At 46.9% G+C, this 11,790-nt stretch overlaps 1 protein-coding gene across 9 annotated transcripts in view; it reads right to left on the reverse strand.

Annotated features, from left to right (window-relative positions):
* Window positions 1–1,228: 1,228 nt before the first annotated feature.
* The window catches only part of ARID1B (AT-rich interaction domain 1B), a 446,720-nt gene continuing 436,158 nt past the window's right edge, over window positions 1,229–11,790 (reverse strand). For all 9 annotated transcript variants that reach the window (XM_053904333.1, XM_053904331.1, XM_053904329.1 and 6 more), the window contains 4 exons: window positions 11,189–11,285; window positions 8,945–9,728; window positions 6,571–6,701; window positions 1,229–4,413 (listed from right to left, as the gene is read on the reverse strand). In XM_053904333.1, coding sequence (XP_053760308.1) covers window positions 2,677–4,413; window positions 6,571–6,701; window positions 8,945–9,728; window positions 11,189–11,285 — 2,749 coding nt within the window. In that variant the 3' untranslated portion in view covers window positions 1,229–2,676. The remainder of the gene's footprint in view (window positions 4,414–6,570; window positions 6,702–8,944; window positions 9,729–11,188; window positions 11,286–11,790) is intronic.

Genomic DNA, 11,790 nt, shown 5'->3' on the forward strand with positions numbered 1-11,790 from the left:
AGGTTACGTTGCGTATCGGTATGTAAAAACTTGTTGCTCAATGGCCAGACTCTAGGTACTGATTACAACTCAAACCATGAAAACAACAGTCTTTTGTAATGATTTTACGCTTTCGGTCGACAAAAGAAATTGGGGTAGCGGATGGCTTCGGAGTCTCTGCACACCTTGTGTTCGTGCTCTGTAAGAGAGCGACTGGACTCCTATCGACTCCCTCTTACAAATCTTCGGTAGTCGAAGCTCAGAGCACTACAATCTGTTCTCAGCAAGCAGATGTACTTAGAGTAGAATGATAAATGGGCTTTTAATTCAACATGTATTTGGCTGCCTCGTTAGGTACGAAGGTTGTGTGACTAAGTGTGTGGGGGCTGACAGACGAGGACACTGCTCGCAGAAAAATCTGTTTCTCGTGACACTAGCGTCACGTTTCACACGCTGGTCGTGGCTGCGTGCTCTTGTCTAACTCTTCCAGGTGCAACCCCGGACAACGGGTCTGGCGAAAGGACTTGGGGTTTCTGTGTCGTGACTGGGAGGGTGGTAAAGAGGTAGAGTCAGAGGGTGTCTGTCCGCTAACAGCTGGATTCTGCAGCAGTTTCAAAGAGATCGATTGTTACGCGATAACAGTCAAGGACCCGGGAAGAAAAGGTTTAAATTAGAAGTGACCAGTATTAAAAAGCTACTGTGCACCAGGTAGGAAGGAATATGAGAATATTAATATGCCCTGAAATAGAAATAATCACTTTGCACTATGTACACCACATACAATATAACATATTCTTTTTAACATTGCACAATATAAATATTATACACGGTGGAGTAAACTAAATGCAAAATACCTCTGAGGCACACAGAAGAAACGTGGACTAGACTGAACTCTGATTAAAATCAAGACGGGGTTAGTGAAAGGCAGACTGTTCTGCTGTCAGGCCAGTGAGCTCCTGGGCCGGCAGCCACCTCCCATAGATACTGAAGATTCTCAGACCTCAATGTCGTTCGCGTCGATCGCTTCAAACAAAGACTCGTTAGCTAAATACTTGGAGAAAAATCAAACTGTTGCCCCCCCCCACTCTAAAGCAGGTCAACCCTACAGGTCCCTCCCGACCTCAGGGTTTCGTGACAGGGACTCTGTTAGTCCGCGGCTGTATTTCCCCTATTTCTTGTGGATAACTTGGTTACTATGAAACCACTGTAAGGAAGCTAGAACAGTATTCAAGAACACCCATCACAGTGCTTAACAAGATTTAATGTACATTTATTCTTAACATGTGGAACATATAAAGATTTTATACTGAATAAATGATATTCATTAAGCCAGAGGAAAAGGAGGAATTTACATCAAGTTTTTTTCTTTTTTTTTTTTTAAACTACATTATCTTGAAATACAAATGTGGATTCTCGTCACTGAAAAATCTTTGAAGTTGTGTTTCTTCCTTTTAGTTGTATTTTTTTCTTTTTTGTCTGTACTGGTAACCATTTTCTAAATCAATCCATATGCAACCATTTCCACACCTTGATTCATGAAGCAAATTGTGATCAGCTGCTCTCCCGAAATAGAGCATGACTTTATACATACAGAAACTTGTACATTACCCTCTTTTTTTTGTTTGTTTTTTTTTGTTTGTTTTTGTTTTTTGTATTTTTTCTTTTTTTTCTTTTTTTGGAGATATGGCCCTAATGAAAAAATATATAAAATAAAAATAAAAAATTATTTAACTCTACCATCGCTTCGTAGTTACCACATCATGAAAAAGAAACTAAAAACTTTGTACTAAAAAAAAAAAAAAAAACCAGAAAAAAAGAAAAGAGAAAAGAAAAAATGAGGGTGTGTTTAATGTACAACTTCTATATACATCACAGCCCATAGGCAGTAAAAAAAAAAAATATTTAAAAAATGATTAAAGGAATTGTGAAGAACGTTGGACGTGGAAGGTCCAACGACAGACGGCAGACACGACTGACGGTAGTGGTGAGGAAGCAATTTCCGTTGATCGTTGTCAGGTATGTGTTTTCACTCTTAACTTCAAACGACATTGTTTTTGCGCGTAGCCTAATGGAACCATTTTCCTGTGGAGAAACCAGTATCATTTCATCGTCTGACTACTGACTGACACACCTCCTTGAGCCCCTGTTCCTATATCTCTAGAAGTAGTTTCTATTGCACAGAGCTTTGGGTGATGGGATACAGTTTTGTTTTGTTTTGTTTTTTTCATTATCTGAAGAATGACATGCCTAGGAAGTTGATCACTTTTTCACCTTTTTTGCCTCAGTGTGGTGAAATTTTCCCATCTTAGCATCTTTCGCCGCAATTTGTTTCATTGAAGTCAATTTGCTTCCCCAAAAATGCAACACGACATGGAAAAGAACATTAAAAAGAAAATCTGTGAAAAACAACAAGTGACCTTTGAATGCACTAGACAGCAACTTTGGTTAAAAAAAAAAAAAACAAAAACAAAATAAAAAACCCCAAAAGGATGTACTTATACACACAGACAGCAAATATTAATTTCATAACTGTTCGAATTAATTATTTCTTTAATTCCCAATTGGTAAATAGTGAATGGGGCAGAGGAGCAAAGATTTTCTTTTCCTTCTTCCTACGCTGGATAAACAAGAACAGAAAACAGCCAGTTATACGGGAGCCTCTAGTTTTCACTCACACATGCTGCCTTCTCACTGATGTCATAACTGCCCAATCTGAAACAGTACATCACAGATGACAGACGCAACCAGAGAGTTCAGGACGGCTGATATCGAGATATCCAGCAATCGACCCTCGTGCAGAAGGAATTCCGAGCGGTTCTCGTCCACCCTGGCCATGGCCAGCAGAGCCTTGGCCGCCCTGCACATCATGTCCACGCTCGGTGGTTCTAGAGGCGGCGGCTGCATGTGCATGAGGTTATGCTGGCTCTGCTGATACTGGGCCATGGTGACCCCGTCCTCTAGGAAGCTTATCAAGTTTCCGATGCTTCCCTTCTGCACAGCTATTGCCCTTGCTGCCAGCGCGTCCCCTTGGGCAAGGTTCGATAAGAGCGCCATGGACATTTCTCGACAGACTGGGTTTTTGCGATCCCCAACGTACCTAACTAACGTAGCGTAGAATTTCTCCTGGCGACTAAATGGAGGCGTGGCCAAGATCAGGTCCACGTTGTTGTCCTGGATACTGAGTTTGCAGAGGGTCTCCAGCACAAGTCTCTGAGGCGACAGGACAGAGTTGGGTCCCACGGTCGGAAAGGGGTCTTGTGCCTCTGCCGACGGGCACACCATCCAGTGCAGCAAGCCGTCCAGAATCGGCAGGCAGATGCTTTCTGTGTACGCAGACAAGTCTAGTTGCCCGGAAATGTTGGCCAACGTGACCAGCGTGTTGTCCCTTAGGACCTCCAGGCAGTCCCACCACCACTCGTCTTTGCTGCAGGCCACCCCTTTGTCCTCGTCTTCCTCTTTCTCGTAGGTCTGCGGCGCTCGCTTCCTCTCTGGATGCTCGTGGTGAAGGAGAATCAGCTTCCCCAGGATCAGCACCAAGCCTGGATGTTTGGACATTTCGGCGTCATTGCCAGGCACAAAAGACAAGCTACGGACAATATTCGACACACAGATGCAGCGCTTGGCCAGGGAATCCTGCCAGTGCGCGATGGTGCAGAGAGGAGTCTCGTCTCGGCTCCTGGGCTCGTCCTCCAGCAGCTTGATGTTCCGGTGACTTTTGGCTTGATGTATCCCAAAGGGAAACTTCCCGCTCTCGGTCTGGGTACCAGGGTTTGCATCTTCGGGCAGCGCCCCCGGCCGAGCACAGAGGACGTCATCGATGGTTGCGATGATGCTCTTCTCTTGCTGCTCGTCAGAATCGCCTTTTCCTTCCTGCTCTTTCTTCCTCCCGGTGGAGCTCAGAGGGGGAGGTGGACGCCTGCGAGGAGGAATTTCCATCTTGCTCTCAAAGTGAGTCTGGATGTGCTCGGTGGTGTCCCCCCCACCAAGCTGCCAGTGCAGAAGTCCGCTGTTGAACTCCTGAACACGACCCAGCTTGTCAGATCGGTCGACCACAAACAGGTTGTTCTTTTTGACTATCTTTATCGGGAGCTTGTCGAACTTGCTAGCTTGCCTGGGCTTCTCCTTCGGATCCGCAGTGGCGTTGGGAGAGGCCAGAGTCGCGCTGCTCTTCTCCTCGGTCTCCGTCTTCCCGTCGTCCTCCTCCTCGTCGTCCTCCTCGTCGTCCTCCTCGTCGTCCTCCTCGTCCACACACTCGGTGCCCTCCTCCTCTTTCCCAGACTCGTCGGCCAAGGACTGGCCGTCAGCTCTCTTCCCCGCATTGTGATCAAGTGCTTTTTGGCTGGGGTCTCCCACCTCATATTCCGTAAGAATTCCAAAAATGTCAATTAGGCATTTTCTAAAGTACTCTACTAAAAGTTCCAGAAATCCGGACAGCTAGAGAGGAGGACAAGAACAAGAACGGGGACAATGTCATAACCTCACACGGGGACTGAGAAGGGTTACAATCCTAATAACTATCAATACATTTTTAGGGTGATTTTCACACGTTTCATTTCCTTTTTGGCTGGGCCAAGAAAGAGAAACCATAGACGGGTGGGAACCGTCTCCCGAATTTTACATTGTTGACGAAACCACATGTTTTTTATTTGCTGCTTACTTTCCTACTCTATCCGTATGGAAACTTCCGTGTTATTTTCTTACCTTTAATAGTATCAGTGACGGACTGCTTTGTGCTCTTTGTCTTTTCTTCTGATTTAGGTACAACACACTCCATATTAGAAGAGTGGGAACGTGGATTTTATAGACTCATTCACCCAAAGTGAGTCTGTTCTCTTCTGCTATTTATCTGAGACTTGCTTGCCTGGATTTTTATGGTTATTATTCTTAGGATTTTATGGTTATTTTTGTCTCAGGTGCCATAGGTTACTCTAATTTACATTCTCCATATATCTTTGGGAGAAGATAATTTCAGCAATGTAGTAGCTCATAAACACAGAAAATTAAAAACAAATCAATTTAGTGCCTGATAAATGAATTAGAATGTTTCGTCGAATGCAATTTTACATTTCAGTTATCACAACTCTAACTGAAAGACAAAAGCAACTATGAGAACCAGTTTTGTTTCCTTTAAGCGAATGTGTGCATCAAGAAAATCAACACGCTCCATGATTAGCGACTGCCCAAGCTCCCCGCCCCCAGCACCCATGCCACCGCGCTTAGGGATGATAAAGGATTAATAAGGGAGGCCGGAGTCTTTAATGATAGGTGTTTTGGAAATCAACCATACTTTCATATCCTGCTATCAGTTTCCTGAAAGTGGGGTTGAAACAATTATTAAGAAGAAAGGGGAAACTGAGGTACTGACCACAAAGTACTCACTTTTAGGGGATGAAGGCACACAATTTTGCAAGTGAAGGTTTGGGCCTTTATCTCTCCACCCCCCCCCCCCCCCCAATACTTAAAGTGAACTTTTTTCCCAGGGCAGAGGAAGGGGCAAGTTACCAAAGCAATTCTGGTTACTAAAGTGTGTGATCAACAGTCGTTCACCCAACAGAAGGCTGAAAGGCAATTACTCTAAGGGAGGCGTATACATTTTTAAATATTTTCTGTTACAGTGGACTTCAAGCGATGTTTATAACCTTATTAATACACTTCCTATAAGTGAAAAATTGCCTTTCAGGGCTATCATGAAGGACTGAAATGTGAGAAGAAAAGACCAAGTGGAAGATTCTGGTCTAATTTAGACAGAAGCAAGGTAATTAGATGTTTTGGTTTTCTCCTCCCAAAGCAGAGAATTGTGCGTACTCAGTAAGGAGAATTACCTTTTCTTGTTTTTGTTTCTATATATTTCTTTACAAGTCTGTAGCTTAGTTGGGCCATTTCCCCTAACCCTCTGCTCCCCTTCTCTCTTCTAGCAATTAATGCTGGAAGCCACACCTTAAGTCTAGCACTGAACAAAGGACAGCGTTAAGCTTACTAAGATTAGTAGGCTTTTCAGTGACTCCTTCAGAATAAGGTGGACAGAGGCAGAAAGGAAGGAAGGAGACCAAGAAGCAAGTTTGGCCGTGAGTTCACAACTATTTCAGCTGAATGATGGGTATACGGGGGTTCGCCAAGCTGTTCTCTCTGCCTCTCTCGCTCTCTCTCGTACATTTTCTATAACATTTCTTTTTAATTAAAAGGAAGGGATTATGTCTCACCGGAAAGTAGAGTATGTCCCGTTATAAGCTTTTGCGTATTCAGCCTGACTTCAGCGCCGGCTTCGTGTCTGGATTACCTCCCACCCGCCTGCTGATATTCATTCTGAACAACAATTACTTTCACTGTTATCTATGCCGCACACACACATACACACGTGTGCACGGGGGACTGTTTTCTCAGGAGAAGCACACGTATGCGTGTGTTTATTATACTGGAGCCTGGAAGGAATTATGATTCCCGGATTAAGCGCCCAGACAGTTCTACATGTGTAACAGCCACGAGGACGGCCCTGCGTCCCGGGGTGCCCACCACTCTGGGCATGCGTTCAAGCATGAGCTCCTGAACTTTCTTGTTCTACCCCGGCCCCTGGCTGGACGGGCGCTGGCGTACCTGGGAGAGACTGAAGGTGGCGACAGTGCTGTCATCGTACAGGAGAATGTTAATGGTGTCCAGAGCCCATGTACTTTCAGCCAAAAGACCGGACTTGAGGGACATCATCACACGCCAGGCCTCAGGAGTAACTAAAACCAGGGGAAAGGACAAGGATGAGGTGAATATTAACTCTGTGCATGAAAGAACAGAAAATAACGAAAGAATAAGAAGAAAGAAGCGGGGTGCTGAGTGAGGTACTGATTTCAAACAAATGTGCCGAGGCGCAGTTAAACGCGATCGTTTCCAGAATTCACACGGAGGGGACGGCTTACTAAGAAACTGCTGTCGTTTAAGATCCTTTGGCTTGTTGGTCACACATGAGCCCAAAGTGCTTCTAGAGGAGGGGGTGCTAATAAGCACAAGGGCCCTTTCTCATCTCCGATTTATTTCCTTTAGTCCCTAACGGACTCTGTAATGACGCCGCAGAGTGTTAGTAATGGAGTCACAGCAAAAAAACTGGTTGTCTTCTTTGGCCCGCTCCATTCCCAAATGTCTCAGGGAGGCCCCTCTGGCAGATCTCTGGAAGGCTGGTGAGTATGTGGCAGCACATTCTCAGATATAGAGTCTTGATATTCCCTTGCTGTCCTCTTCTATCCGAGCTCCTGCCCTCAGAACATGCTGCTGACAATTATTAGCACTTTGATGGTTCAGATTTTTCAACAGCTTGGTCTGAGCCAGGGGAGGGGAAACAGAGCGACTGCGCTTTTCTTTCCCCCCTTCCTGTTACCGAAGAAGAGAGAGGGGTTAGAGAAGACATTTGCAGGATGTGCCGTAAGATGGGGCTGGGAGAAGAGGCCTGCGATTGGTCTGAAATTTCTGTCTCGGGAAACTGGCGGAAGCATATGGCACGAGCAGGCCTGTGCGCTCAGGAGTCACCAGGGCCACAGCCAATGCCAGACATCAGCAGTGATCTCCTGTGCTGGTGGGGGGGGGGGGGGGCGTGGGTTTCCATCTCTAGGTTGATCTCATCTACGTTTCCTATTTTCTATGAGGCACACAAAACTCTTCTAACAGAAAAGGCAAACTTCCTTTTTAAAATAAGGAACATAGGGGTGCCTGGGTGGCTCAGCCGGTTAAGCGTCCCACTTCGGTTCAGGGCATGATCTCGCAGTTTGTGGATTTGAGCCCTGCATAAGGCTCTGTGCTGATGGCTCGGAGCCTGGAGCCCGCTTCGGATTCTGTGTCTCTCTCGCTCCCTGCCCCCCCCCCCCCCCCATTCACGCTCTCTCTCAAAAATAAATAAACATTAGAAAATTTTTTTCTTTAAATAAGGAACATAACTTTCCCCAGGCTGAAGACAAACACTGATCTAACATGTGCAAAGACACGTATAAAAATTTAAATACATTTATTTATGTGCACACGCATAAACACACAGACACATGTGCATATTTTTACGTATATCTTTCCATATATAAAATGGTGCTCGGTGTCTGTATCTCCTCCTTGTCTCCAGCACCCCTCTCTCTAAAACTCCTTACTTCTCTCTCCCTCTCTCTGTACAGGTCCTTAATTCTGATGGTTGAAAACATCTCTAATATCTTTGATTTTCTAGTCCCTGTAGTAAATGATTTCAAGTCAAGTGATTTTGAGATTTTTGAAAACTTTTTTGTATGACCAAGATCTATAATTTCCTTTGCCGTATTAAAAGGACTTCAAAAATAATGCAGAAAAACTGTCCGTACTCCTAGATGTTCCAGATCTCTAATTAGCATTCAGAACATCCCAACAGAATGAATAAACACGATTTGCACCCGACTGAAATAGCTTCTGGGCCCATATCTACCAGCACCGGGTTACCATCAATTCTATACATCAAAGCATATCAAATTCCGTATATGCTATATATTTATCTACGTATCACATGCAGGCTTTTACTTTTTCCCGGGGAAGCTCACGGTCTGTATGTTGTTACCAAAATTACAGAGTGGCTCGTATTTTCTCAGGCCACCTCAGCATTTCATTAGCCTCTCGGCTGTTAGGCTCACACTGCAGAGATTAAGTGCCTGGTTAAGGTCAAAGCTTTAAGCTCAGAACGCGGTACAGGACGTAGTCGCTGAGGAGCCCCTGGTCTCTCACTTGGGGCTCTACTCTCGCGCACAGATAACGCTCCTGTGGAAAAATCCCACGTCAATTCACGCTCCTCTCGGGCACTGTTTCTGAACTCGGATCAGCAGCTTCCAAGTATTGCCCCTGCGTAGAACCACCGCTTGACGGCTTGTCGTCCTAAGAACTTCATCCCTTTGAGATTAACAGGAGCTAGATCTAAGCTAACATGAAAATTCTAGAACACAACTGGGCTGCATTTCCGGACCGAGCCCGGAACGCTTACCGATATCTTTTGAGGTAATCTTTCGCCTTTGTTTCAAGACTGGCTGCGATGCCTCGACTGAGCCAGGAGGGAAGGTGATCTCCCTTCGGATCGGGGGTGGCTGGGGGGGCGGGCCCGTGACCTGGGCCGTGGGGACGGTGGGCAGGACCTTCTGCATCTTCAGAGAGGGCAGAAAGGGAGACTTGCTGGGAGACATGCGGCTCTCCAGGGAGCGCTGGAAGGACGCGGGGCTGGGGGCTCTGGAGATGTGGTTTGGCAGTGATGGAGGCGTCTGGTAGGATGACTGAGGCGGGCGCGTGATGGGCTGCATGGAGGCGGGAGAGGACATATAAGGCTGACGTTGGCTGACGTGGGAAGGCCACTGGCTCTCGTGATTGATCCTTTGCTCGGGTACCAGCATATCATCCGTGCGGTTCATGCCTGGATACGGGGGGGCCTGGGCCGGGCCCCCGGGGCCCTGCCGGTTCTGGTAGGGGTAAGGCATATCATTGCGCGTCGCCCACATGCTCTGCTGAGGCCCTTCGCTGGAGGACGACTGCATGGGGCCGCCCATCATGGGAGGCGGGATCCCGTGCGGCTGCATCTGCCCGGGGCCCTGCACCCTCTCTCTGTTGTAGGGGTACGGGTACTGCCCCTGGATGGGCCTCCTGTCCGGTCCGGAGTAGGAACTTCCGTACTGGTTATACATCTCTTGCTGCTGGCTGCCGAACTGCATGTTGTACATGTCTCCCTCGTGGCGTTTGGCCGGAGGCCCATACATGCCGTCCATATGGCGTTTGTAATTCTGAAATTCATATAAAGACAAATCACACTGATGTGCTTTTACAGGTATAATCACACACTTAAATTATGCAAAACAGTTATTACCTGGTGGAATGTTCATTTCAAAATGGGTATGGGAAGCTCCTGTGACAACTAAGGACTAACAATTTAGGCACTCTATTTCCGGATTAGGGTACCACATCACGGACTCCGAAGAGGGTTTCCAAAGTTTGTTTTCGTGTGCTTGGAATTTTCTGTGGGGAAAAGAAAGCTTCCTCTCTCTTTTTCCTGGTAGGTATCCCTCCTCCCTTTTGGGATTTCTCAGGGCTGCAATATAGGAGGACGTGGCTTTGGAGACTCCCGCACAGGCGACGCCAGACAGGGGCTCGGGACTACACGAAGGTGCCTCGGCAGGAAGAGGAAAACTCTCACCAGAATGGACTGAGCTTCCCGAAGGCCAGCCTGAAAGCCCCTGGACAGATTTCTCAGGCCTAGCTTTGCGTTAGCAGTGTCTCCCCACGGCATCTGGCTCCTCAGACCGGGCCTGCGTGGACACCCTACGGTCTACGGCCCCCACCCCGACTTCCAGCTGTGCAGGTCAGAGTCTCCCCCACAAGCCCCGCTGGTCCCAGCCTCTGACAGCAGGCCTGATGCAGCCCGTGTTACTAGGTTCCCCTCCTGGGGACATCCGGGTGTCAGCACCCCACCAGGTGGGAACCTCCTGACATAGAGAGATGTGGATGTGTTCGTGTTCTTCACCTCACCCAGAAGCTGTTTAGGACCAGCTGGTGTAAAAATAAAAGTCACGTACATACACGCTCCAGTAGAATTCAATGCTTAAGACCCCTTCCGTGTTACCAGAGGTCTTAGACCTGAAAAGTTGTTTCGAGACAGCAAAGTCCTGTGTCTGAACGGCCACAGCATGGTGGGCAATTCTCTGCATCAGTAGCGACATCTGCAAGGTTATCTTACACAATTGAAGACCCACGGCCGCGTAGGCCAGCGTAACCCGCCCCCGCCCCCCCCATGTCAGCAAAACATGCGGTCCTTAAGATCTTGTTTTTAAAAAGCCAATTAACTTTTAACTTTTGATACTGGTATATAATATTTGAAGTTGTTTTTTTTCTTCTACACACCTTCTTTAAAACATCGACAAATTTTAGTTCAGGCACCTGACAGGACAACACACACACCAGACACCCGTTTAAAAAACCTTTACTCCGGCTGGGCGTTATTTACAAGGATGAACGTCCTTTGCTTCCTACAACATGTTATATTTGTTTCGGGATCCCATATATCAAGAGCTTTTTAAAATGTGCTGACTTTCAAATCCTAACAATATTTTCTAGCACGAGCAAATATATCCTGATTGTTCAATAAATACCACTGTTTTTTGTTACACTTCCTAAAACTTCTCAGAAGTAACGCAAATTTGAGTTTTAAACAGAAAGCGCAGAGATGCATTCCTGCCCGCCAACTCACCGGCTGCTGTGGATACAGGCCGGGCTGGTGTCCTCCATATGGCGGCTGTCCTGAGGGAGGGCCTTGGCCTGGGTACTGCTGCCCGTAAGGTTCGTGCCTAGAATGAGCCATTCAAAGAGAACTTCATTTTCAAAAGACCTCAGGCCGAGAGAGAAATGAACAGTTCACTGCTGGGAATTCTGCACCCCTGAGTGGTCTGGTCTGTCCCTCACTGCACAACACCTTCCAGCAGAGGCACGCCAAGCAGAAACAGCACTTGAACTTTTAGCCAAAGGGATGGGCACACCCGTTTTGGGAACGCTGCCAATCTCCTGGCTAGTAGGTGTGTGAGGAGTCCCGGCAGGACAGGCTGGCACCCTCTGCCTTTGAGAGGAGCCTCCGCCCACCCACTGACGCGGCCCCGGGGAGTGTCACAACATGGTGATGTGAGGTGTTCATGAAAGCAGGAGATAACAAAAGCAATGTACGAATCAAAGCAGGATTTCTGGGAGTGCCAGAACACAGACGTATAACCACGGAAACTGTCTCTACTTATTTTCTCATTATGAATAGGAAGTGTTCAATCTCTTAAAAAGCGTACTTCCCGATTCATCCAAAATGAT

Source organism: Panthera pardus, unplaced genomic scaffold (assembly GCF_024362965.1).
Source record: "Panthera pardus isolate Hobbes unplaced genomic scaffold, ASM2436296v1 HiC_scaffold_17, whole genome shotgun sequence".
NCBI classification, from domain to species: domain Eukaryota; kingdom Metazoa; phylum Chordata; class Mammalia; order Carnivora; family Felidae; genus Panthera; species Panthera pardus.